Source organism: Coregonus lavaretus, assembly GCF_964263955.1.
Source record: "Coregonus lavaretus genome assembly, chromosome: 28".
NCBI classification, from domain to species: Eukaryota; Metazoa; Chordata; class Actinopteri; order Salmoniformes; family Salmonidae; genus Coregonus; species Coregonus lavaretus.
This window is the reverse complement of record NC_140015.1, coordinates 14,115,780-14,143,265: the sequence shown is the minus strand read 5'-3', so window position 1 is coordinate 14,143,265 and position 27,486 is coordinate 14,115,780. Positions and strand designations below refer to the sequence as shown.

General features: G+C 39.5%; 1 protein-coding gene across 1 annotated transcript; it reads right to left on the bottom strand.

Moving 5' to 3' along the window:
• Nucleotides 1-19: 19 nt before the first annotated feature.
• On the bottom strand, nucleotides 20-26,766 carry LOC311103409 (sorting nexin-8-like). Its single transcript, XM_084144977.1, has 13 exons — nucleotides 26,715-26,766; nucleotides 11,606-11,733; nucleotides 10,771-10,900; nucleotides 6,024-6,214; nucleotides 5,424-5,544; nucleotides 4,404-4,540; nucleotides 4,202-4,282; nucleotides 3,940-4,100; nucleotides 3,550-3,679; nucleotides 3,380-3,448; nucleotides 3,021-3,170; nucleotides 2,283-2,432; nucleotides 20-2,073 (listed from the first exon to the last, which is right to left on the bottom strand). The coding sequence occupies exons 1-13, from the start codon at nucleotides 26,734-26,736 to the stop codon at nucleotides 1,984-1,986; spliced, it is 1,560 nt and encodes a 519-aa protein (XP_084001103.1). The 5' UTR covers nucleotides 26,737-26,766; the 3' UTR covers nucleotides 20-1,983.
• Between the last annotated feature and the right edge of the window lie 720 nt (nucleotides 26,767-27,486).

Here is a 27,486-nt window from a genome sequence, read left to right as displayed (position 1 = left end):
GTGTTTAATTCAATTTAGTACCATAAGAGTAATGAGGCTGGTATCTGATACCTTTTATTTAATGTCAAGTGAGATTCAACATAAAACTGTACAATAGTTAAACTTTCCTGTATCTACATCCTTCACCTATTTCCGCTTTTCTTTCTCAAAGATCATATAAAACATTTGTTCCTCTTATTATCTGAGACTTGCCAAAAATAAGCTCATGACATAATAATACGAACTTGTGAGGAACCAATTAACAGTTCCACAGAGAAGACTAAAAATAATGCATAGAATAACAATGTATTGCCCCGGAGCTCTCTAATATTACTCAGTTGTAATAGGGATACATTTTGTTTTCTTACACAGCCTCATTCATGTACATTAATTACGTGTAAAACACATGCAATTTGCCCATCCTGCAAGAAGAGGGTGGTTACGTAAACCTTCAATTGTTAGTGAAAAATTGCTGGTTAAACTTTTAATCAGATCAAATAATGACAAACTTTACCAACAATCTTATTCTTTAGACATGGAATCGTAATGTATACCTTTGAATAAAAGGACAAGATAAATCTTTGGGTGTGTTCTTGAAAAAGCGGACAAGATAAATCAGAATATTACATACAAAGAAAAATATTCAATCTAGTTTTATTTAAATCTACATTGAGAAAACACTGAACCACCATATCTTAATTGAAACTGAAACATTGCAAACAGGTTAGAAGCATTAACACAGAGCACATTTAATTTCTACCTGAAATAAAACATTACATGATAATTACACTAATGACTATGTGGCACTGTAGCATGTTTCTTTGGTATGTTCACGTGGAGTGTTATAACAGCCATAAATCACACATTATTTTAATTTGATCAAACCTCTTCTTCCTCTTAATAGCTTGCTTGGCTCAGGCGTAGAAACTGAAGTAGCTTTTCACAGTATTGCAACTAAGATTCGATTGAAGCAAAGAATCTGAAGTCCTTTGCATGAAGTTAAAGACAACAAGCTAGCAAGCCCAATTGCACAAGTGTGGTCAGTAGGATGATTAATACCTATGTTGTACTTTATAACAAACCATTGAATAGCATGCTGCTACTACATTTCCTTAAATATATATTGGATTGCCTGTCTTTTGGAAATGAGTCTGTTCCCTGATTAGAATCTTTCTAAACATCTTAAACATTTACACTAGTCATTTTAAACACAAAGGGTATATTGCCACCCCCTGGCTGCGGCCAGGAAACACATCTTCCCTGTGTGGCAACATCTTCAATCAGCTTAATTAGTGTTTTCTTACATGCACATACATTCTTACATTTGTCTGCCTGCAATAAGACACTACATTATACCTCAACATAGCTGAATAATCCTCCAAGAAGTGTAGGTAAGAAGTCCCTCATATGGTAAAGGCAGTGAGCTACAAAATAACACAGAAAGGTCCAGCTTTTTGTGGGTTTCTTTTCAACAAAACGTTCCCCGTATATCAATTATGAAAGCAATATTGTCCTCTTCTCGTACAGCAAAGCAGCATCAACGATGGTGCAGCATCAGCAGCACACATTCTTCAAAGCACTCTTCCACTTCCCAATGAGCTCCTTTGATCAACCTCTGTGACATCCCTAATGAGGATGCACATACTGTATAATATATCATGAGCTGCAGACCACATCCATTCATTGAAATCAGTGATGCAGTGGTAAAAAAAAAAAAGGCGGGTAAACTGATCACCAGTAGCAGAGAAAAAAGTAACACTCCCTATACTTCAATGCATTTTTCTGCAAAAGGTGGATAAACTGTTCCATAAAGAAAAAAAGGTGAGTAAACTGCATTAGGCTACTTGCGTTTACCCTCCACCACACCACTGTTACTTAAGGCACAGTTTGTAGTGTTTTTCAAGGTTTTATGAAAACAGTTCACCATCAGTCCCTTCTGAGACTTTGACTGTATCTTGGCTTGCAAAGCAGCATCTTCATTGCTTGTTGAGAGAGCATGGGAGTCTACTTGGGTGTAAGAGGAGGGGATTGCATTCCATTGACACCAAAGAGACACCCAAGCTTCGGCTGGAGATCATTCCACACTGCACCCATCTAGTTATCGAACAAACAAAAAAGTCTGTTATAGTGAAAGCATCCTCTGACCAAAATTCCAAGACGATCATCTTATAATTGTGTATCTATTAAAGATTACAATTCTAGTTACAATCCACACACACCCCTAATGAACTGTGACCTCTACTGCTTCAACTCAATCCTTAGAAATCCATGCATGACACTGTATATTTCCAGGTGAGTCTCACCTCTTGGTGTCCTTGGACCTGTGAGTTGACGAAGGCTCCCAGGATGTGAGAGGTGATGGGCAGGTAAGTGAAGATGAGCTGAGTCTCCTGGTGAAGGCAGAACAGGGAGAAGTAGTTCCGCAGTTCCATGGTCTGAATGGCGTTCTCTTGCTGTTAGGGGAGGATACAAACCATTACTTCACAAACCACAACCATATGATGGTTATCAAGAGGAACAAAGTCATTGATCATAAGACTATGCTGTCATGGCCTTGTCTGTAGGAGTCAGTGTGTTGAAAAACATGACATATGAGATCCATTCTAAAGGCTGAAATGCCCAACTGTCAAATGCAATATCGTCCTAAGATGGTTTAGTATGAGAAATGTGGTAGGATATACCAGGATATCAATCCTTATACCAGGGTATCAATCAACTCCCCAATGATGGCATATGAGAAAATGCTGTTCCCTCCTTCCTCTCAATGTCAGAGAGGACACAGTCTCTCCGAGGGAGGTTGGGTTGGCCTGTGATGTTTGGTCTCAGCATAATGAAGATTGAATAGTGTTCATGTTGGCAGGGGTGCTATGAAGCTGACAAAGCTGTATTAATAATGTCAAAACAGTGTTGATTTGACGTGTGACAACCCTGAGTGAATGAGGAAGGAACAGCATTTTCAAGCACACTGAGTGAAAGAGAGTGAGAGAGAGAGAGAGAGAAAGAAAGGGGAAGGGAAAGACAGAATGAATGAGAAAGAAAACCTGCACAATGCGAGACTCCAGTTGCTCCACAGACACCTGCTCTTTGGGCTGCACTGTGGCACTCATCATCTGCCTCTTCATCATACCATACTTCTGCAGCGCTTTCTGGTGCTCGTGCAATACTCCCTTCTCATGCCGCTCACACAGATCCTATGGAACACAACACAACACACACACACTGGGTAAGAAATGACTCTACCAACTGAGCCACACGGGACAAAGATATATAGGTAACACTCTAAATTAAGTTGCTCTTATACATGTGTAGTAAATTTGTAATTACACTAGTAACATTGTATTAACATGTTGTTCCATAGTTCTTCAGTAACTGTATTTTTTCATTTCTCAAACAAACTTACTCTGTATGATTGCAGTAAATCCAAGAATAGATTCAGTTTTTCCACAACATCATCCTCTTCTCTCCTCCCCTTAAGATATCAATGAATAAATTATTATGTTTTGCACGCAGGTAGAGTTTGGCAATAGCACAGTAGAGCAGGTGGTATGTATACAGTGGGCTGGATTGTACCTGCTGAGCACCTTTGTCGGCTAGCAGAGCAAACTCCACGGAAAGGCCTTTCAGAGACTGACGGAGAATGCCCCAGGTGCTTTGGGATGAGGCCAGAGAGGGAATGGGTGAACCATCGGAGCCCAGTGTACTGCAACAGAAAGCATATCTAGTGAAGCTGGACCAGTACTGTGTCTCGGCTGACAAAAACGATTTGAAGTGAGAACCATGAAAAGGAAAAGAAAACAAATCCTTTACAATTGCCAACATTTTCTTCCCCAAACCCCCCCCCCCACAAACGTTGTATGGGTGGGATAGCTAACATAATACGTTTCCTTGGGCCAAAACACTTGTGTAGAGAGTGGCGATAGAGAAAGAGCGCTTTATGCCCTTAAATGCTGAGTTCTGTACCTGAGCTCCCTTCCAAACATTAGCAAATCAGTGGCGTTTTCCTTGGAGCGCTCGGCCATCTTCTCTGCCCGGTCCCGCAGCTTGTGAAAGCTGTTGTGGATATTCTTGATCAGTTCCCTGCTTGATGAAAACTGGGCCTGGATATCAGCTGGTAGATATTCCTATTGCACAGATGTACAAAGACTCACACTGCTGCATCTCAGTAGGATTTCAAATAGCTAAGTCATTTGATCAAGTATTTCATAATAGAAACAACACAAACCTTTGCCAGAGTTGCCATTCTATTCGTCATGAATTCATCTCCCATTTTCTTGCAAGCATCACGCATTTTCACTTGAACGTCCTGAGAGAGAGAGAGAGTAAAGTTGTGTGAGCAGTACGTGGCAAACCCAATAACAAGTGATCTTGGCGAAGACAACTAGCAGAGATGATGCAAGGTGGTCTTTTCAGTAGCAGAGACATACCGAGCTGTTGAAGGTGAGAAAGGTCTTGACCAGTTCGTCCTCTGAGAAGAAGGGGTGTCGTGCCACTAGGTTGATGAACCGGGCCAGAGCACGCCGCCTTCCCTCTATAAAGTCCCGCTCAGACATGGAGGTCAGGACTGTAGAAAGACAGAGGTCAGTTAAAGAGCCAAAATAATCCGTTGTTCTGCTTCCGTAAAAGAGAACAGATGATGTCTTACAGTTTTATGTAATACAGTCAGGGTTGGGTAATAACGGATTACATATAACTGGGATTATAATAGGCTATATTTTGAGTTAGCAATCTAGCTAACCACTTCCTCAGTTGGGGAATTAGTCCCAAATAAATTAGCCTATATGATATTAGTGCCCAAAAAGATGTAGACAAATAATTATCTATTGAACAAAATAAATATGAAAATTCTGGAACCATATTTTCATAGTAAAATAATAACAACAATTGCCTAGTTGCCAAACCCCAAATTCATGACAATCACTGGTTTAGGTTGCACATAAAAATATCTGGAATCATGCATTTGTGCTTGAACATGATGTTAGAATAAACTATTTATTTCTTGGAAATACCCATGTAAAAAAAGAAAAAAAAAAGCTATATTTTTAAGCATTTTAAAAATATGTCTGGGTGTTAGAAGTGAAAGTAATGCAAAAGTAATCCAAATGTAATCAGATTAGGTTACTAATTTTGAGAAATCCAAAGGATTACTTTACTGATTACTTTATTTATCATGTAACTGTAATCAGTCACGGATTACATTTTTCAAGTTATTCGCCCAACCCTGAATACAGTCATAAAGTAATAACATTTGTATTTAATAATGATAATATAAAGACATAGTTCATATCTGCTGTAGGAACACGGAGTGAAGTTGGATTAATACCATTGGAGTTCCCTTGGGGCAGCGGGACCCCAGCTCTGATGCAGATTGGAACACTATTATCTACAGATCAAAGCCTCACTCTCCTCCTAATAAGCAAATGTTCTGACTGACATCCTATATATACCTCCTTTCAGCATTCTCTTAGGCGGCAGTGCAGGCACCATTCTGTAGGCAAACCTCTGCAGCAGGAGCTCGTGGAAGACATCGAAATCACTGTACCGCCGGTAAACTGATATCTTAAAATGCTACAAAAGTTAAAACAAACATTATCAGTGAATAACCGAGATGTACAAAATAACATAATGCTTTGGGTTGTAAATTCAACAAATATATTGACAATGGATGTGTTTGTCATGCGTTGGCTTTGGTTCATACTGATTGTGAATGCTCACTGCACAGAAACAACACCAGCTCTGTTCAGCTGAGGCATCAAGTGTAAACGATGCAATGTACAGTATGTATACATTAATTCTTAGATGGACCCTTTATAACGTGGATTAAAGCCATTCGTTTCACCAAGCCAAAAATCCAGAAATAATTGAGGAGCCAGCAATAGAGCCAGAGTGAATTACTGGCTTTTTGGAGTTATGATCAAAATTCCTAGTAAAAGTAAAAAGTTAAATACATGGTAAAAGTATGTACTTGACCTTTTCTATGAATAATTTCCTTCTTCTAACGAAGCCCATTTTTGTTACGATCATATATAATTAAATGCAGCCTTCACCTGGCTGGTGATCTGGTACTCCACGTGTTTGAGGAACAGACCCTTCTTCTCAGGAATTAGCTCCACCTGGACTGTATCCCTGGCCAGCAGCTTGCCCAGGGTCTGGGACACCGTGAGGGGGCTCTCCTGAGTTGGCTGCATCCTCAGATTCTGGAGGTCCTTGAACTCACCAAGTTGGGGCTTAGGGAACTCTTTCAAACAAACACCAAGTCAAACATGAGTAACCAATGCTCTCATCTACTTATTTATCTAGAAGGCAATCAGCACAGCTATGCTCACAGACAAAGTGTACACATCCAGCTGTATTCAACTATTAGACAACATTTATGATTCCCTGTAGTGCAGGTTTGAATTTAAAAATGTTACTACACACATCCATGTTGTGTGGGAAAAGCAAGCATGTTCCAGTGTACATTTGACATTTCACCTCCCTTATGTGAATGGGAGAATTCAAGTATCTGAAGGATCCTTGAGGACAAAAATGTCATCAATACAACAACAGAAGATAAAAAATAAACTACATTACATAAGATTATTACAACAAGTTATAATAGACAATTGAAACAACTGCACACTTCAGTGAACTCATTTAACAACAGAGTTTTAAAACTGCCCTATCGGCACCAAGGAATCCAGGTGTAATTTGTTTAGTAAGGTATTCCATTACTGTGGTGCGTTAAAACTAAAAGCAAATTTACCAAACTTTGTGGAGACAACTGGGACCTCAAGAGTTAACTTCAGAACGGGATTGGAATCTTATATTTTAATATTTCAACAGGGAAGTGAGGTATGTTGGAAACTTGTGGAGCAGAGCCTTGTAAAGAATAAGGGAGCAATTAAGTGATCTACAGGGTTTTAGTGAGGTCCAGCCAACCTTCTGATACAGGATGCAGTGATGAGTATTAAAACTGTCAGTGAAGCTTGCTAAGGTAGATGGCATCCAATGATTTAAGAGTAGTGGCTACTGCAGTCTGGTAAATGGTGTCACCATAGTCAAGAACTGGCAGGAAAGTTGATTGCACAATCTGCTTCCTGCTGTTCATGGAGAGACAAGATATATTTCTAAAAAAGAAGCCCACATTAAATCTTAGCTTTTTAACTAGCTAATCAGTATGTTTTTTAAACGTTAGATTTTTATCAATCCAAACGCTCCGATATTTATAGGCGGTGAGAGAACCATCCAATTAGTGGATATGCAGCTCATCTTAGAGAACAACATATATTTAGTTTTGCCCGCATTAAGTACAAGTTTTAAATCAACAAGGGCTTTCTGTAATGCAACAAAATCTGATCGCAGCTCTAACATAGCTTGGTCAACTGTGGAATGCAGTGTTTGGTTTTTGCCAAGCATAATGGCACCCATGTCGTCCAAAAAGTTGACTCAAGTTTGCCAAAAAGCACCTGGATGATCATCAAGATTCTTGCAAGAATGTTCTATGATTGTTTCAAAAGATGATTCAAAAGTATAACTTTTTGGACAACATGGGACCCATTATGCCTGGCGAAAACCAAACACTGCATTCCCCAGTAAGAACCTCAAACCAACGGTCAAGCATGGTGGTGGTAGTGTGATGGTTTGGGGATGCTTTGCTGCCTCAGGACCTGGACGACATCCCGTAATAGAAGGAACCATGAATTCTGCTCTGTATCAGAGAATTCTACAGGAGAATATCAGGCCATCCGTCTGTGAGCTGAAGCGCAGCTGGACCATGCAGCAAGACAATGATCCAAAACACACAATCAAGTCTACATAAAAATGGCTAAAAAGCAACACATTTTAAGTTTAGGAATGGCCTAGTCAAAGTCCAGACCTAATCCCAATTGAGATGTTGTGGCAGGACTTGAAACAAGCAGTTCATGCTTGAAAACCCACAAATGTCGCTGAGTTACAGCAGTTCTGCATGGAAGAGTGGGCCAAAATTCCTCCACAGCGACATGAGAGACTGATCAACAACTACAGGAAGCGTTTGGTTCATGGTTGTGCTAAAGGTGGCACAACCAGTTATTGAGTGTAAGGGGGCAATTACTTTTTCACACAGGGGCATTGGGTGTTGCATAACTTTATTTATGAAATAAATATGTAATTGTAGTGTTATTTGTTCACTCAGGTTCCCTTTATCTAAGTTAGGTTTTTGTTAAAGATCTGATAACATTAAGTATAAAGAATATGCAAAAGTAGAGAAAATTAGAAAGGGGGCAGATACTTTTTCACGGCACTGTATATACAGTGGGGAAAAAAGTATTTAGTCAGCCACCAATTGTGCAAGTTCTCCCACTTAAAAAGATGAGAGAGGCCTGTAATTTTCATCATAGGTACACGTCAACTATGACAGACAAATTGAGGAAAAAATTTCCAGAAAATCACATTGTAGGATTTTTTATGAATTTATTTGTAAATTATGGTGGAAAATAAGTATTTGGTCACCTACAAACAAGCAAGATTTCTGGCTCTCACAGACCTGTAACTTCTTCTTTAAGAGGCTCCTCTGTCCTCCACTCGTTACCTGTATTAATGGCACCTGTTTGAACTTGTTATCAGTATAAAAGACACCTGTCCACAACCTCAAACAGTCACACTCCAAACTCCACTATGGCCAAGACCAAAGAGCTGTCAAAGGACACCAGAAACAAAATGGTAGACCTGCACCAGGCTGGGAAGACTGAATCTGCAATAGGTAAGCAGCTTGGTTTGAAGAAAGCAACAGTGGGAGCAATTATTAGGAAATGGAAGACATACAAGACCACTGATAATCTCCCTCGATCTGGAGCTCCACGCAAGATCTCACCCCGTGGGGTCAAAATGATCACAAGAACAGTGAGCAAAAATCCCAGAACCACACGGGGGGACCTAGTGAATGACCTGCAGAGAGCTGGGGCCAAAGTAACAAAGCCAGGGACTCAAATCCTACAGTGCCAGACGTGTCCCCCTGCTTAAGCCAGTACATGTCCAGGCCCGTCTGAAGTTTGCTCGAGTGCATTTGGATGATCCAGAAGAGGATTGGGAGAATGTCATATGGTCAGATGAAACCAAAATAGAACTTTTTGGTAAAAACTCAACTCGTCGTGTTTGGAGGACAAAGAATGCTGAGTTGCATCCAAAGAACACCATACCTACTGTGAAGCATGGGGGTGGAAACATCATGCTTTGGGGCTGTTTTTCTGCAAAGGGACCAGGACGACTGATCCGTGTAAAGGAAAGAATAAATGGGGCCATGTATCGTGAGATTTTGAGTGAAAACCTCCTTCCATCAGCAAGGGCATTGAAGATGAAACGTGACTGGGTCTTTCAGCATGACAATGATCCCAAACACACCGCCCGGGCAACGAAGGAGTGGCTTCGTAAGAAGCATTTCAAGGTCCTGGAGTAGCCTAGCCAGTATCCAGATCTCAACCCCATAGAAAATCTTTGGAGGGAGTTGAAAGCCCGTGTTGCCCAGCGACAGCCCCAAAACATCACTGCTCTAGAGGAGATCTGCATGGAGGAATGGGCCAAAATACCAGCAACAGTGTGTGAAAACCTTGTGAAGACTTACAGAAAACGTTTGACCTGTGTCATTGCCAACAAAGGGTATATAACAAAGTATTGAGAAACTTTTGTTATTGACCAAATACTTATTTTCCACCATAATTTGCAAATAAATTCATTAAAAATCCTACAATGTGATTTTCTGGGTTTTTTTTTCTCATTTTGTCTGTCATAGTTGACGTGTACCTATGATGAAAATTACAGGCCTCTCTCATCTTTTTAAGTGGGAGAACTTGCACAATTGGTGGCTGACTAAATACTTTTCCCCACTGTAAATAGTAAAGAGAACAGGTCCCAATTCCGACCTCTGCGGTACACCTTTCGTAATATTGAGGAAACTAGACTTGACGCCATCAGAAAGCACAAATGCCTCTATCCTAAACTCAAACGTCTCTTTAGTCTTTCAAACAACAGTGATGAGGGTGTGATTAATGTGATCCTGAATTCAATCCTCCTTGCACATTTCACAGAGAGGTATGAGCAGAGTTAATCAACTTCCTACAACAACCAGGAAACCAGTTCTACCATAGCTCAGCAGAGAAAACATGACATCAGTTTCACAGAAAGCAGTCAGCTGCCATATTGGCAGCACCTGAAATAACACAGAGGGCCCTAAATAATCATATGAGCTTTGGAACAGAGCTCTAACTCAGGGCTGCGTTCGGAGTAATGGCTACCTCTGAAAAATCAAAGACTCATCCTCCTCTCCAACTTAATGGTACTGTACACTGTAACAAAAACCTAGCCGCAGAATGTGAAAGTAAATTGATTTATATAATCAAGAAATACAAGTGTACATGAGAGAGAGGGAAGAGTTATTCCTGTAACTTTCATTGTGATTTTCACAGAGCTGTTCTAGAGGAAAGAAAGGGCAGGGAAAGGTTGTGAGCCATGTCTTTTACAGAGACATGGGAGGGGAGCTGGTGTATTCCCGGACGCAATGCCCAGAGGTTAGAGGAAACCGGCCAACACATACAACACACTATGATAAAACTAGGACCACCTTTTTGGCACAGCACACTTGCTTGCTTTGTGTGCAAATGCAATGTGTACTTTAGCTTGTCACATGCATATTCAACTTCACACAATAAATATATAGTGAACTGAACTTATAGGAGTCATAAGGGTTCTTGACCTTAGATACTAAACAGTCAAGCTACTCATTAAGCTACACATTTTCGACGGTGTCCTCACTTGAAAACAACTAGTTCAAAGGCTTACCTTGTATGCAGTTCTCCAAGAGTTTCGGGCTTGGTTGCTTTCCTTGCTGAGCAAGTGCAATCAACGCCAGTGCTTTATAGAGGGACAACTTGCTTAAGAATCCATCAGTGTAGTCAACATGCTCAGCAATCTGGAAAAGACAAGGACATAATATGACTCTCTTAAAAGGTCGTTGCTCAATCCAAGGTCTAAATCCAGCAGTGGTTGAGAAGAAAATGCAGAAAACACTTTAGTAATGATATATTACAGTAAGACACATCAAACTGAACCATGAGGCCTCAGCTGAAATACATCTATGAAGTGTTTCCATGGATAATGTGTAACACATTATATTTTCCATGTCCATGTGCACTTAATAACACAACCTTTAAACGTCATCCCCTCAAATACCATCACTTTCGAGTAAGCTTTCCTGAAGCAAATACCACTAATTAAAAGGCAGCAAGGAGATAGTTTGGAGAAAACACCCTTACTAATAACTGGTGTTGGAACTAGTATTGTAATTACCCCCTTAGTACTTAGTGGTAAAACAAATATAGGCTTGAGAGGGTCTTTGGATAGAGTTGAATGGTTTGTATCAAAGAGCGCTAGATGTTTTTCAAGTATTTTCTGTCTAGTGTCTACATCCTATTCTGAAGAATGTCTTGTTCACTTTTCTTGGAGTTCCAAGAAGGGAAGCGGATAGAAAACCCTAATACATAACAAGCCAGTCTGTGCTTCTGTGTCATAACAACAAAAACATGAGCCTAAAAAACCAAACCACAAACTTCCTTTCCACATTTGGTGGGCATTCTAATCATAGCTGTGACAAGTAAAGCAAACGTTTTGTGTTCACCTGGCCCTGCACAGCACTGGGAAGATCTGTCCTGCTGAGCAACCTCTGGAAGACCTCCACCTGCACCCGTTCATCTATCTTACTCCGGATGGCGTCATACACCTCCCTGTAGTATGGAGGAACTGATCCTGAGAGAGGAGGAGCACAAACCATTAGGCATGGATTTATCTGGATGAATAGACATTTTTATTAATTGCATGATTTGTTGTTAAACATCATGGCAAAATCCATTTCATTTAACCTAAACAAACCAAATGCATTGGTCGAGTACACATATTTTGCAGATGTTCTCACAGGTGCAGTGAAATGCTTATGTTTCTAGCTCCAACAGTCAATACAAAACACACAAATTCCAAATAATTAAAATAAATAAATTAAGAAATATCAGAATGAGCAATGTCAGAATCTAGAATATATATATATATAAATAATTATTAACGGTCAAAAAAAATTGAACACCTACTCATTCAAGGGTTTTTCTTTATTTTTACTATTTTCTACATTGTAGAATAATAGTGAAGACATCAAAACTATGAAGTAACACATATGGAATCATGTAGTAACCAAAAAAGTGTTTATATTTGAGATTCTTCAAATAGCCACCCTTTGCCTTGATGACAGCTTTGCACACTCTTGGCATTCTCTCAACCAGCTTCACCTGGAACGCTTTTACAACAGTCTTGAAGGAGTTCCCACATATGCTGGGCACTTGATGGCTGCTTTTCCTTCACTCTGCGGTCCGACTTATCCCAAACCATCTGAATTTGAATGAGGTCAGGAGATTGTGGAGGCAAGGTCATCTGATGCAGCATTCCATCACTCTCCTTCTTGGTCATATACAGCCTGTAGGTGTGTTGGGTCATTGTCCTGTTGAAAAACAAAATGATACTCCCACTAAGCCCAAACCAGATGGGATGGCGTGTCGCTGAAGAATGCTGTGGTAGCCATGCTGGTTAAGTGTTCCTTGAATTCTAAATAAATCACAGAGTGTCACCAGCAAAGCACCCCCACACCATAACACCTCCTCCTCCATGCTTTACGGTGGGAACTACACATGCGGAGATCATCCGTTCACCCACACCGCGTCTCACAAAGACACGGCGGTTGGAACCAAAAATCTCCAATTTGGACTCCAGACCAAAGGACACATTTCTACCGGTCTAATGTCCATTGCTCGTGTTTCTTGGCCCAAGCAGGTCTCTTCTTCTTATTGGTGTCCTTTAGTAGTGGTTTCTTTGCAGCAATTCGACCATGAAGGCCTGATTTACACAGTCCCCTCTGAACAGTTGATGTTGAGATGTGTCTGTGACTTGAACTCTGTGAAGCATTTATTTAGGCTGCAATTTCTGAGGCTGGTAACTCTAATGAACTTATCCACTGCAGGAGAGGTAACTTTGGGTCTCCATTCCTGTGGCGGTCCTCATGAGAGCCAGTTTCATAACAGCGCTTGATGGTTTTTATGACTGCACTTGAAGAAACCTTCAAAGTTCTTGAAATGTTCCATATTGACTGACCTTCATGTCTTAAAGTAATGATGGACTGTTATTTCTCTTTGCTTATTTGAGCTGTTCTTGCCATAATATGGATTTGGTCTTTTACCAAATTGGGCTATCTTCTGTATACCTTGCATTCTACCTTGTCACAACACAACTGATTGGCTCAAACGCATTAAGGAGGAAAGAAATTCCACAAATTAACTTTTAAGAAGGCACACCTGTTAATTGAAATGCATTCCAGGTGACTACCTCATGAAGTTGGTTGAGAAAATTTCAAGAGTGTGCAAAGCTGTCATCAAGGCAAAGGGTGGCTATTTGAAGAATCTCAAATATAAAGTATATTTTCATTTGTTTAACACTTTATTGGTTACTACATGATTCCATGTGTGTTATTTCATAGTTTTGATTTCTTCACTATTATTTTACAATGTAAGAAATAGTACAAATAAAGAAAAACCCTTGAATAAGTAGGTGTGTCCAAACTTTTGACTGGTAGTTTCCTTGTTTTTGAAAGAAAAGCAATTTTTTTGTCCATTAAAATAACATCAAACTGATCAGAAATACAGTGTAGACATTGTTAATGTTGTAAATAGCTGTTGTGGCTGGAAACGGCTGATTTTTAATGGAATATCTGCATAGGCGTACAGAGGCCCATTATCAGCAACCATCAGGCCTGTGTTCCAATGGCACGTTGTGTTTGGTAATCCAAGTTTATCAATTAAAAAGGCTTCTTGAGACTAGTTGAGTATCTGGAGCATCAGCAATTGTGGGTTCAATTACAGGATAAAAATGGCCAGAAACAAATAACTTTCTTCTGAAACTCGTCAGTCTATTCTTGTTCTGAGAAATGAAGGCTATTCCATGCGAAAAATTGGCAAGAAACTGAAGATCTCGTACAACGCTGTGAACTACTCTCTTCACAGAACAGCATGAATAGAATAGAAAGAGAAGTGGGAGGCCCCGGTGAACAACTGAGCAAGAGGACAAATACATTAGAGTGTCTAGTTTGAGAAACAGACGCCTCACAGGTCCTCAACTGGCAGCTTCATTAAATAGTACCCGCAAAACACCAGTCTCAACGTCAACAGTGAAGAGGCGACTCCGGGATGCTGACCTTCTAGGCAGAGTTGCAAAGAAAAAGCCATATGGCAGACTGCCCATCTTAATCTTTTATTTTTATTGGCCAGTCTGAGATATGGCTTTTTCTTTGCAACTCTGCATAATGGGCTTCTGTATGCCTCTGTAGATATTCCATTAAAAGCAGCTGTTTCCAGCTACAATATCCATTTACAGCATTAACAATGTCTACACTATATTTCTGATCAATTTGATGTTATTTTAAATGGACAAAAGAAAAATGCTTTCCTTTCGAAAACAAGGACATTTCTAAGTGGCCCCAAACTTTTGAACGGTAGTGTATATATATATATATATATATATATATATATATATACACAGTGGGGAAAAAAAAGTATTTAGTCAGCCACCAATTGTGCAAGTTCTCTCACTTAAAAATAAAAAAAATCCAGAAAATCACATTGTAGGATTTTTAATGAATTTATTTGCAAATTATGGTGGAAAATAAGTATTTGGTCACCTACAAACAAGTAAGATTTCTGGCTCTCACAGACCTGTAACTTCTTCTTTAAGAGGCTCCTATGTCCTCCACTCGTTACCTGTATTAATGGCACCTGTTTGAACTTGTTATCAGTATAAAAGACACATGTCCACAACCTCAAACAGTCACACTCCAAACTCCACTATGGCCAAGACCAAAGAGCTGTCAAAGGACACCAGAAGTGGGATTTTGAGTGAAAACCTCCTTCCATCAGCAAGGGCATTGAAGATGAAACGTGGCTGGGTCTTTCAGCATGACAATGATCCCAAACACACCGCCCGGGCAACGAAGGAGTGGCTTCATAAGAAGCATTTCAAGGTCCTGGAGTGGCCTAGCCAGTCTCCAGATCTCAACCCCATAGAAAATCTTTGGAGGGAGTTGAAAGTCCGTGTTGCCCAGCGACAGCCCCAAAACATCACTGCTCTAGAGGAGATCTGCATGGAGGAATGGGCCAAAATACCAGCAACAGTGTGTGAAAACCTTGTGAAGACTTACAGAAAACGTTTGACCTGTGTCATTGCCAACAAAGGGTATATAACAAAGTATTGAGAAACTTTTGTTATTGACCAAATACTTATTTTCCACCATAATTTGCAAATAAATTCATTAAAAATCCTACAATGTGATTTTCTGGATTTTTATTTCTCATTTTGTCTGTCATAGTTGACGTGTACCTATGATGAAAATTACAGGCCTCTCATCTTTTTAAGTGGGAGAACTTGCACAATTGTTGGCTGACTAAATACTTTTTTCCCCCACTGTATGTGTGCAATTTTGCTGTTATTTGCTGTGGGATAGGAGTCCGTTCTAAATTTCAAAATGTGTTTGCGCTGGTAACAACGCAAACAGGGGGGAGTGTCTATAACTATTGAAGAATAGAATGAAGGAATAAGGACAAGGAAACATTTATAAAAAAGTAGGACATTGCGAATCTATGTTAAGCCCTCAAACGAGGCGATCATTAGGATGGGCCGAAAAATCCTAAAAGCACATTAGGTGAATTTAGGTTAGTCCCGGGGACTGGAGGTTGTGGTATATACATTCTATTACAAGTTACCGCTCAACTTATAGTTGACGAAGTATATGTTTGATGTAACCGCTCATTGGATGTCCGCGAACTCGTGGTAGCATAAATTTAGGAACAATGAAAAAACGGCGCAATGGAGGTAGAATACTGCCTTAGGGGTCCGTAGGAACGGAAAAAGCCTCTTAAACTGTGTATGTGTGTGTGGGAGAGAGAAAAATAATAAAATAAAGACGTCTCTGTTGTGTTTAAACTGTGTGTCGACTCATGTTAGGATAAGATTTATGTTAGAGATATATACATATATATATATTGGTTGAGGACAGGGGTTTTTGTTTTTATAAGGAAATATGTAAGTTAAGGTTAAAAATCTTATGAGTCTCCGTGGGTGAGAACGTTAATAATTGTTAACTATATATGAGCCCCCTGGAAGGACGTTAAGGTAAAAAATGTTATGAGTCTCTATAAAAAGAGAACGATTAATACTAACTATTAGAATAGCATGAGCCTACAGGGAGGAGTTTTTAACAGTGTATAGATATGTTTTGTAATGGATAAGAAAATAACTATAAATCTGCAGATTAGGATAAGTGAAGTTAAGAAACTTCAAAGTAGGATTTGTGTTCTATGTTTTGTGTTGGTTTGTGAGCTCTGTTAAGTGTTACTGTTTGTCTGATGGGGGAAAGAACGGAGGTAAAGTTGGTCTGTCTACTTTCTGTTGTTTAGCTGGGAGAGAGCTCCTTCCACTCTAAAATCGCATTGGTGAATGAACTACGCATGCGTGGGATTTTATGAGTTTAGAGTTACGTAGAGCAAATATGCCATTCCCCTACCTGCACTGAGCTGCTGGGAGACGCAGACTCAGAGCAGACAGAGAAGAAGGGGGAGATTTAGACACTAATAGTGTAGTCTGTTTGTTAAATCGGCTGTTGTTTAACGATGAAACTATTTGCTTGAGACCTATTGAATTGATAAACTAGAGATATGTTGACGGATAAAAAAAATAAAAAAATAAAAATGTATTGAGCTATCTATAAATATTCCTGAGTTAAGTTGTTTGCTTATTTCTTAGTGCGAATGTGAACAGAGGAATATTGAATGGTTGAAATAACTCAGTGAGTGCATAAAATACTAAATTCTTGTCTGTTCTTTGATCTCCTTCTCGTCTCTCATATGACAGAAGGAGACAGAGAAAGAGAGAGGAGGTGCTGACAAGTACATCACGTGACAGGGTGTGCTGCAACGATCAAGTCAAATTAAGGCCAGTACTGTTCTATTTACAAAACGTACCTTCCCATACAGGATATTTTGTGTGCCTAGCATATTTCATGTTGTGACAATTTGGCAGGGACTTGGCAACAGACTGATCAATTGATGTAATTGCATATTGGAGTTTTTGTGCATAAGTGGGTTTGATTAGAGTTGTGTTGGGAATCGAGTACTGACATTATTCTGTAAAATTAAGGTCATTGGGTGCTTATTAAGCAATTGGTTTGTGAGTGCTGTAGTGCTGCTATATTATACAGTGGGGAGAACAAGTATTTGATACAATGCCGATTTTGCAGGTTTTCCTACTTACAAAGCATGTAGAGGTCTGTAATTTTTATCATAGGTACACTTTAACTGTGAGAGACGGAATCTAAAACAAAAATCCAGAAAATCACATTGTATGATTTTTAAGTAATTAATTTGCATTTTATTGCATGACATAAGTATTTGATCACCTACCAACCAGTAAGAATTCCGGCTCTCACAGACCTGTTAGTTTTTCTTTAAGAAGCCCTCCTGTTCTCCACTCATTACCTGTATTAACTGCACCTGTTTGAACTTGTTACCTGTATAAAAGACACCTGTCCAAACATTCAATCAAACAGAATCCAACCTCTCCACAATGGCCAAGACCAGAGAGCTGTGTAAGGACATCAGGGATAAAATTGTAGACCTGCACAAGGCTGGGATGGGCTACAGGACAATAGACAAGCAGCTTGGTGAGAAGGCAACAACTGTTGGCGCATTTATTAGAAAATGGAAGAAGTTCAAGATGACGGTCAATCAACCTCGGTCTGGGGCTCCATGCAAGATCTCACCTCGTGGGACATCAATGATCATGAGGAAGGTGAGGGATCAGCCCAGAACTACACGGCAGGACCTGGTCAATGACCTGAAGAGAGCTGGGACCACAGTCTCAAAGAAAACCATTAGTAACACACTACGCCGTCATGGATTTAAATCCTGCAGCGCACGCAAGGTCCCCCTGCTCAAGCCAGCGCATGTCCAGGCCCGTCTGAAGTTTGCCAATGACCATCTGGATGATCCAGAGGAGGAATGGGAGAAGGTCATGTGGTCTGATGAGACAAAAATTGAGCTTTTTGGTCTAAACTCCACTCGCCGTGTTTGGAGGAAGAAGGATGAGTACAACCCCAAGAACACCATCCCAACCGTGAAGCATGGAGGTGGAAAAATCATTCTTTGGGGATGCTTTTCTGCAAATGGGACAGGACGACTGCACCGTATTGAGGGGAGGATGGAAGGGGCCATGTATCGCGAGATCTTGGCCAACAACCTCCTTCCCTCAGTAAGAGCATTGAAGATGGGTCGTGGCTGGGTCTTCCAGCATGACAACGACCCAAAACACACAGCCAGGGTAACTAAGGAGTGGCTCCGTAAGAAGCATCTCAAGGTCCTGGAGTGGCCTAGCCAGTCTCCAGACCTGAACCCAATAGAAAATCTTTGGAGGGAGCTGAAAGTCCGTATTGCCCAGCGACAACCCCGAAACCTGAAGGATCTGGAGAAGGTCTGTATGGAGGAGTGGGCCAAAATCCCTGCTGCAGTGTGTGCAAACCTGGTCAAGACCTACAGGAAACGTATGATCTCTGTAATTGCAAGCAAAGGTTTCTGTACGAAATATTAAGTTCTGCTTTTCTGATGTATCAAATACTTATGTCATGCAATAAAATGCAAATTAATTACTTAAAAATCATACAATGTGATTTTCTGGATTTTTGTTTTAGATTACATCTCTCACAGTTGAAGTGTACCTATGATAAAAATTACAGACCTCTACGTGCTTTGTAAGTAGGAAAACCTGCAAAATCGGCAGTGTATCAAATACTTGTTCTCCCCACTGTAGGTCTTTCTTTTTTGGATTGCTCTGAAGTTGACTACTTTCCTTTACTTTTCCTGATCGGATGTGGTAAGATTGCCACTAATTAATAAATTGTTTTTTTTTTTTTAAATACATTATACATATATTGATTGATTAATTAATTAATTAATTAATTGTTTAATTTAAAAAATAAAATAAAAAGAGGGAGGGAACCATAAGCTATATAGTCTAAAATAATAAAATATTTCACAATAAAGGAATATAAAAGAGTCGTTACAATGGGGAAAAAGGACATAAAAACTATTAAAGTAATTACTCCTGTTGATGTAGTACAAAATAGTAATCCTCTAGTTAATGGTATTGCAAGGTTATCTGGAAAATTGAATAAATGTTGGCCTGACATTGAACAACCATGGCCAGTGGAAGGGACTCTTAACCCTGACGTCACCAACATAATGAAAGTGATTGAATAATAGAGAGAGGACAAGCAGAAACAACCATAAAGATGAATCCAAATTCCAAAAGTAAGAAGAAAACGAGACGTCTGGAAACTAAGGGTGGAGTGAGGTTCAGGAGGATGGAACTTGAAGATGATGATGATCAGAGTGATTCAGAAGAGATCATGGGTGGATATGACCCTGTGATCAGATGGAGGTTGGCCAGAGCGGAAAGAAGGCGTGATGGATGTTTGAAGAAGAAGAATACAAAATATTCTAGTTCTGATGAAAGCGAAGATGAAGACAGCGATAAAGATTTGGAGATTAAAGGTGCTTCATATTCAAGAGGATTTTATCCTACAATGACTGGCACAGAAGAAATAGAAAGAGATATAGACCGATGCGTATCATGCCTGGATAAAGCGAATAATTTAGAAGAAGTAAGAGAACTGGAAGAACAACTCAAGAAGCTGAAGATACAGAAGAAAAAACTGCTGAGAAAAGGATCCCAAGAATTGGAGAAAAAGTATACATTGAGGCCAAGGAAAGAGGGCACCAGTAAGAAGATGATGCCAGTGATCATTCGAGGTCAAAACCTAGAATATAAGCCTTTTCAAAATACCGATATGTCAGATATACTTGAGAAGCTGCCTACTCTTCAAGATGGAGCATATCCTTGGATTAAAAAATTGTGGAAGAAATTACGGTGGGAACACAGTCAGCCATAGGAGACATTAAGATACTTTTGGCTAATCTCCTTGGGATTCCAGATATGGAAGAAATATTTCAGAGAGCTGGACTCAATAGATATGTGGGGACTGCAGTGAATGACCCTGAATTGTTGGCTGCAAGTAGAAATCGGCTGTGGAGAGCACTGAAAGATACGTTTCCAACAAATGTGCATCCTGACAACATTCTAATTGACCCACTAGGACAACAAGAAAATCAGCGAGCCTATGTGTCAAGAGATCATCAAGTGTGGAGAAATATTACCGGAAATGATCCAGATGAGTCAAATTGAGCAGTCAATTTTGAGAGCTAAACTGCAGATGGGACTGCCCTCACCAGTAAGGAGCAAACTGGCAGAGGTGGTTGTACTTGGAAGCATGACAAAACGCGTCTATACAGATCATATAGCCCATCAAGTGGATCTGTACAGGAAAAAGGAACACAACCAGAAAGAACAGGACCAAGAAACTCTCAGAAAACTCAATCAAATACAACTGGGGGAGAATAAGAAGGAGAAGAAATAAGCTTTGGTTATGAAGAATCAGTGTGCACCAAATCAACAATCACTGCTACAGCTTCAACTGGGCCAGTTCAAACTGCAATTGTACCAGCCACCAATAGCGGTACCAGTTGTTTCATATCCACAGCCAGTTTCTGGACAGACACAGAATTGGAGAGGAAGAGGACGAGAAGGCTTAGAAAGAGGAAGAGGAGGAAGACTTAAGCCATACTTCCAGCAATCTTCAGAAGTGTGTTATAATTGTGGACAGGTTGGTCACTTTGCCCGTGAATGCAATGGGCCAGGAGGAAACATCAGAGGGAATTTCAGAGGAAGATACAGGGGTCAGTGAAGATCATCTGGAGGACAGGTGAACCCTTATAGGGGCAAGGAGCAAGGATTCTAGGGGTGCCCAGAAGATCCGAAAGGGGGGTGTCAGCTGGTAGCATCAGGACCGGAAAAAAAAATCCAACAATTGAGGTGAAAATAAACAACCGACCATTGGAAGTGATGGCGGATAGCGGAGCTGCTTTTACCTGCGTTCGGCCTGAAGATGCTACACATCTCCCTATGTCCAATCAACTAATTAGGACAATCGGATTCGAGGGAGTAAAACAGCTGATTCCTCTTACGGAACCAATTGAGCTCTGCTATAAAAATCAGAAAATTACAATACCCATACTGGTATCAGAACATACACCTATTGCATTGTTGGGAAGAGATGCATTGTGTAAGTTGAACTGTACAATAAGATGTACCCCAGACAGCTGTCTGGTAGAAGTGCCAAAGGAAAAGGTTTACCAATTGTTGATGATGACAGAGATGGATTTGTCTTTAGTATTCTGGATTGGAAATCTCAGTGAAGATTCTTTAAAGAAGGCTAAGGTTAGGAGAAAGATCACAAAGGAGTAGGGTTTTTGGGCACCATATTTGCTTGAATAGATTGACTATATCATAGGAAGGTGCATAATCTGTCTGAAAAATAATGTTTACAGGGGGTGACTGTTATTCATGGTTACATTCCTACACCAAGAGGTGAATAAGATGTCAAACTAAGCTAAAAGATGCTCAGTCGTTTGCCAAGTTCTTGTGTAAAGAAGTCATAAGCAGGTGGGGACTACCCGATCACATATCCTAAAATTAGTGGGAAAGGAATTTGTGGATAAATCAGTGAAATGGTTTTTGAAAAGTTAGGAGAAAAGTCAGATTAAAAAAGTTAAGAAAACTAAGGTTGAAGTAACTCTAGGAAAGTCAGCTCAGCTCCAATGTAAGTGCACGAGAGAGAACAGTGGTGAATGGAAATTTAAAGTTAAGTGGAGAGATAATTATGGAGAAGAAGTGTTGTTATCAGGACCAGAAGTAGAAGCTGTGCCCCCTAGTCAAAGGAAGTATATTTTGTACAACAATATGAAGTGGAAGAGGGGTATGAGTGATTGCTCACTTATTTTGCATAATGTTACATGGAAAGATGAGGGAGATAATTGTGTACTTAATAATTGTGTACTTATTTAGTGCAAGCATTAAAATTTGTTCCGGTTAAGAATTATTGGTTAAAAGGCTATGTAACTCGTAAGGTGACGCTTATGATGGAAGATTTGAAGTCTGTTGAAGCTTCCACAGTCACCAAAGGAGTTCAGGAGAAGTATATTACAGTAGCCACTCCAACAGTAAATAATACACAGAGGATATCTGTCACTTTCCCACTGGAAATAGTTAAGAGTGTTAATACATCAACTAAAGCAACTATTTTAATAGTAACTTTGAAAGAGATTAATGGTACGACGGCAATAACAAATTTAGGAAATATGACACAGACACCAACAACAACTTTTCTGAAACTAAAGGATGTAGCAAGAGCGACTCAGGAGTTTATGATACGGATGGAGAGTGCTGTCAATGGTAGTAAGGATAGTGTTGAAATAGGAGAGCAGATGGTAGTAGAGAATGATGTAGATTAATCTGAAATAGTGCAGAATACTATCATTGAGGTACAGGATGAGTTCTTTGATTTTAATGGAAGACAAGAAGATATATCTGATCAATACCGCTCGTTAGGGAAGAGAGAAACTAAATGGAAGGCATATGGATTTGATTCTTCTGTTTTGCAAATTAAAGATGGATGGGCAGGTAGGAATCTTTGGTTCCAGCAGTTAACTCATTCTGTAAGATCAGTGAGGAATCTTGAGGGTCCATGTCTGTTGAGAATTCCAGCACCAGGCACATGGGGTTCAATCTTAGAGACGGTGGCTCAACCTCTATCAAGTACGTGTCAATCTTATGCTTTATCATGGCTGTTGTATCAGCAACAATCATTAACAGATACAATAATGTCGTTGTCGAAGCATTTGTTTAGGCCTAGGTTTACGTGTTCTTGGTTAAGTGAATTACTCTATGTGAATTTGTTAGATGGGAAGGAAAATCAGTTAACAGCGATTCCTGAAGCATTGGAGGTGAAACCAGTGAGGGCTAAAAGCTGTTTTTGTTCTAATAAAACATATGATGGAAAGGGTATGTTTATGGGAATATCAGATTGTGATGATTATATGATGACTTTGGGTAAGCATGAACATAAGGTTAGTAATGAGAAATATGTAACTTTTTATGTTCCAGTTAGTAAGAAGAGCAGGACTTTGATGGTGAAAGATCAGCTTTTGCCTGGTAATGTGACTATTGGGAATTTGAGATATTTGGTGGGTTTGTGGTGATAAAGCGTATATATTCTTACCCTATGGATGGACAGGATGTTGTTACATGTTGACGTTGAAGCTTCCATATGAGGTTTTTACCATTAAAAGAGGGGAAGCACCGGACACAGATAAATCAGAATCTAGGTTTGGAAATAGGGTGAAAAGGGACATGGCGAAATTTCATAGTCTGGAAGCCTACCATTGGAGGATAAGTCTAGGAGAGAAGTGGGGACTGGGACTTTTTCCATGGTATGGTGTAACATTTTTGGCAGATCATATTGATAATATTACCTATACTTTGCAGGGTTTTGCAAATGAAACGATAAGAGGGTTTAACCTTCTGTCGAATACTCAAAGAAGTCACAGACTGACGCTGTTGAAACATGACATGGCTCTTGACTATAATTTAGCAAAACAAGGTGGCTTATGTTTGGCTATGAATTTGACGGGGGATGATTGTTATACTTTGATCCCAGATAGTTCCGATAATATCACTAGTGTTATAGATGCATTGAAGAATATAAGGGATGCGTTTGGTAGATCTGAAAGAGCTGGATGGTCAGCGAAGGCTTGGTTGCAAGATCAGTTAGGCCCAGTGGGAGCAGTGATAGTTCAGATTTTAGTAGCAGCTCTGATAGCGCTGTGTGTGATGTTTTGCTTTTGTACTTTGTTATTGACTTTTGCGAAGGCTATGATATTGAGATGGGTTGGAGTTGTGATGCCTGGAGAAAACTCAGATGCCGTTGTTAACTGTTACTGATCTAGATGAAGATGAACAAGTGGGAATGGATGGAGTATTGATGGATAGATATCCATTTTGAATATCCGATCATTTTTCACATGTTTTTAAATATTAGTGTGATTTTAGTATTTTGTGATGAATCAAAGGGGGGAAATGGAATGTGATTCATTTTATATATCATTTTATATATCATTTTTAGTTGATATTGATGTTTTAATTTGAATGTGTTGTTTTGCAAAAGATACTGTTTGGTCTTTTCTTTTCTTCCAGAAGCATATGGGGGAATGTGTAGAGGGGATTCAAATACTCAAACATGGACAATATGAAGGGACAATATGAATGGACTGGAGGAAGTGGAATAAGGAAGGTGTGTAAATGTTCAGATTCCATCATCGACGTTGCATTGGAAGTCGACACTGCTGAGGAGATTAAGTGTAGTGGACTACATTCCAGTGTCTGCAATGATATATAGACATATTTGCATGTGTAATACATAATTTGTGTCATATTCTTTCTGTATTAATTTTTGAAGAATGATATTTGCTGTTATTGGGTACATGTGGGGATCTCAGATGTTTTTGTTTATTTCGTGGATGCTTAGGGATATTGGGTCTAGGCAGGGATAGAGAGAATCCACAGGAGGGTCCGATGGGTCGACCAGCCTGAATGTGGACATTTTTGATTGTATTTTGTTTGCTGAGGCTTTCATGTGTATTCAAATTGCATCATAGTTTAAAATGCATTGATAAAGATTTATGAATTGATCTGGAGTACTTAGGTGGTTGCCTGGGGCAGAGGGGCCGTGAGAGAATTTTACTGTCTTGATTGATTGATGGATATTTGGAAAGAAAGCTGCCAGACAGGTTTTTCGCTCTCACACTCCATAAAGATTTGTTCATATTTCATAGAAATGTATTTACACTCCATAGAAAAGTGTTTTTTGGTTTATTGTTAAAGATACTCAATAAGATAAATAGTTATTTGTCATAATCCTATTCTTTTTGTTTTCGAGACTTAATTAGTCTCGAAGGGGGGAAATATGTAGTGTTTAAACAGTTTATGACTTTGTTGATGTTTGCAAATGGTGTGTTAGAGGAAGTCTGTTAGGTGGCCTCCTGGGATTGGTTTATGGGAAAACACCCATATTATGTTACATAGGGCATAGGATATAAATACCACGGTTAAAACAAAGGAGGACAGAACAACATATTATTTTGAGTTTGTTCTCCAGATGCCTGCAGATGTCTGTAAACTTACGCTGAAATCCTTTGAAATAATAAACCTTTATAATCAAAGTACAGTGTAAGCGGACTCCTTGTTCTCACAGCATAATTAGCATCATTATTTAGATACCACAGTTGAGATCGGGTGACTGAGAAGACCATGGCATATGGTTTACATCGTTTTCATGCTCATCAAACCATTCAGTGGCCACTTGTGCCCTGTGGGATGAAGTCATTGTAATCGATAGCATAGCCTTGGTAGCCAAAATAATGGCCCCCCAGCATTTTTATACAGCATGATGGGTTGTTAATTGCTTAATTAACTCAGGAGCCACACCTGTTTTCAATATACTTTGTATCCCTCATATACTCAAGTGTTCCCATTATTTTGGCAGTTACCTGTAAATCTATGGGCGAAACAGTTCTTAAAATAATGTATTTTTGTATTGGCAAACATGTTTACAAAGTAAACTTTTAATTGTATGTCATTTTCATAAAAAATACAAAACTGTCGACAACTTTCCTATGCTAGTCTGGGTAACAGTCTTTTTAGCTAACTTTCCACTCATGTCATTTGCCAATATGTTGATTTAAAAAAAGTAAAACGGGAGTCCTCTGTTCTCCCCACGCCCAATGTTATGTTTACAATTAAATGTATTAGGTCAGAATACCCAATGTTAAAATGTTTCTAAATAAATGTATGAATTACATTAGAACGTTTTCCTATCAGTCTAATTTGCATAAACATTGTGATTGGATGATAGCTGTGAGGGTTATCGAATCCGGATCAAATCCTCTGATCTCCTCGAGCTCATTAATAATAGAATGTTCATATGAAGATTGCCTAAAGGCTAGTCTCTTAGGCAAATGTCAGGATAGGCAAGGAGTGGAATATAATAGCTAAACAGAGACGACAACCAAGCTAGTCCTATGCTATGGAACGTTGAATACGCGAGTTGAACAGGTCATAGAAATATAATCTAGATTGTAATTATATGGGACAGGTAACATCCATAACAGGTGAGAACATGGGACTGAGCAGACCAATGCAACAGTACAGTAGTTTACCCTGTAAAAAAACCCACAGGTATCGGTCAAACCACCCTTAATTACACTTTTTTATTGAATGTAATATCTTATGTTGTTCTTGTCTATTACTGTTCTGTACTTTGTCATGTATTTGTACGTTTCATGTGGACCCCAGGAAGAGTAGCTAATGGGGATCCTAATAAACTAAACTATACTAAACACCCTTCCTAAACTTGTAATCTAATACTCAGACTAGTAACCTATATTTTACAATTCTCAGTAAATCTACTATATTACTGTTTATCTTAAAGTTGACAGGTTGTATTGTTACATCACGAATCGTAGGCTATAATATGGCTCTGAACACTTCACACCGCGTTCTCTTGGTCTGAATTCAATCAACAAACATAACCCCCCAAAAAACATTATGTCGCCACGTACAACGTTTACAAAAAGTCGAGAACACATTCTTAAATCCAACATAAAGATGCGGAACATAACATGCATTTAGCAAATTACCTTCATTGAGCTCGCCTGCCATAGTTCAGATTGTCATGTGAGCACGAATGCACCTCCATGTGATTTCCTGAAGAAAAAAACCCCGAAGAATTTCCTATTTCTTAAAGTTGTAGTGAACTTTGGATTTTTGCCAGATTTCAGACCTTATGCAGCAGTACTGTATGTGTCCATACATGATTGAAGACACAGTAGGCATTAAACTAGACCTGGATTACTGCAAACGGGATATTAGGAATCCAGAACATAGGAGCATAGGTGAACAAGTGTTATTGTATATGTGCCATTGTATATGTGCCCCCCCCCCTCCTCAATTATAGCCTAACCCTAACTTGATTTGAAAAAAAACTCTAGCCAAATAAATCAAAGAACATCTCTTTGAGGACCATTGCACCAAATCTATTTATTGGATATTGATATACACATTGTTATATGATTACATTGTAACCTATTTTGTACCTGTTGGTCACTCAATGGGTTCAGACGGTCTAAAAGGTTGAAGGGTGATTTGTGGGTTTGTCTCCTCCAATAGATCCCGAAGGATGGTGTAATTGTACAGTATGTGTGTGTCATAATGATTTCCTGGATACAGCCCAATAGTTTATTAATTATTCCCTTTACTCAGCAGACTCGACAATTCGCGTTTACTCAAAATATGCCTGGGTGTGTGTAGCTTCACCAACTCGCCAACAGAGGTCACTACACACAAATAATTTGCACGAGACAGCTGCGATGCGTGAGGAGTGGGGTTGTGGGTGCGAGCGGGACTGCAATC

What these genes read in the sequence shown, in the direction of transcription:
- LOC311103409 (XM_084144977.1), bottom strand. Translation starts at nt 26,736, where the DNA reads ATGGCAGGCGAGCTCAATGAAG. An exon ending in AGTACCAGATCACCAGCCAG is followed by an intron (nt 5,545 to 6,023) that starts GTGAAGGCTGCA and finishes TAACTTTTGTAG; the next exon opens with CATTTTAAGATATCAGTTTA. An exon ending in TAAGAGAATGCTGAAAGGAG is followed by an intron (nt 4,541 to 5,423) that starts GTATATATAGGA and finishes GTCTTTCTACAG; the next exon opens with TCCTGACCTCCATGTCTGAG.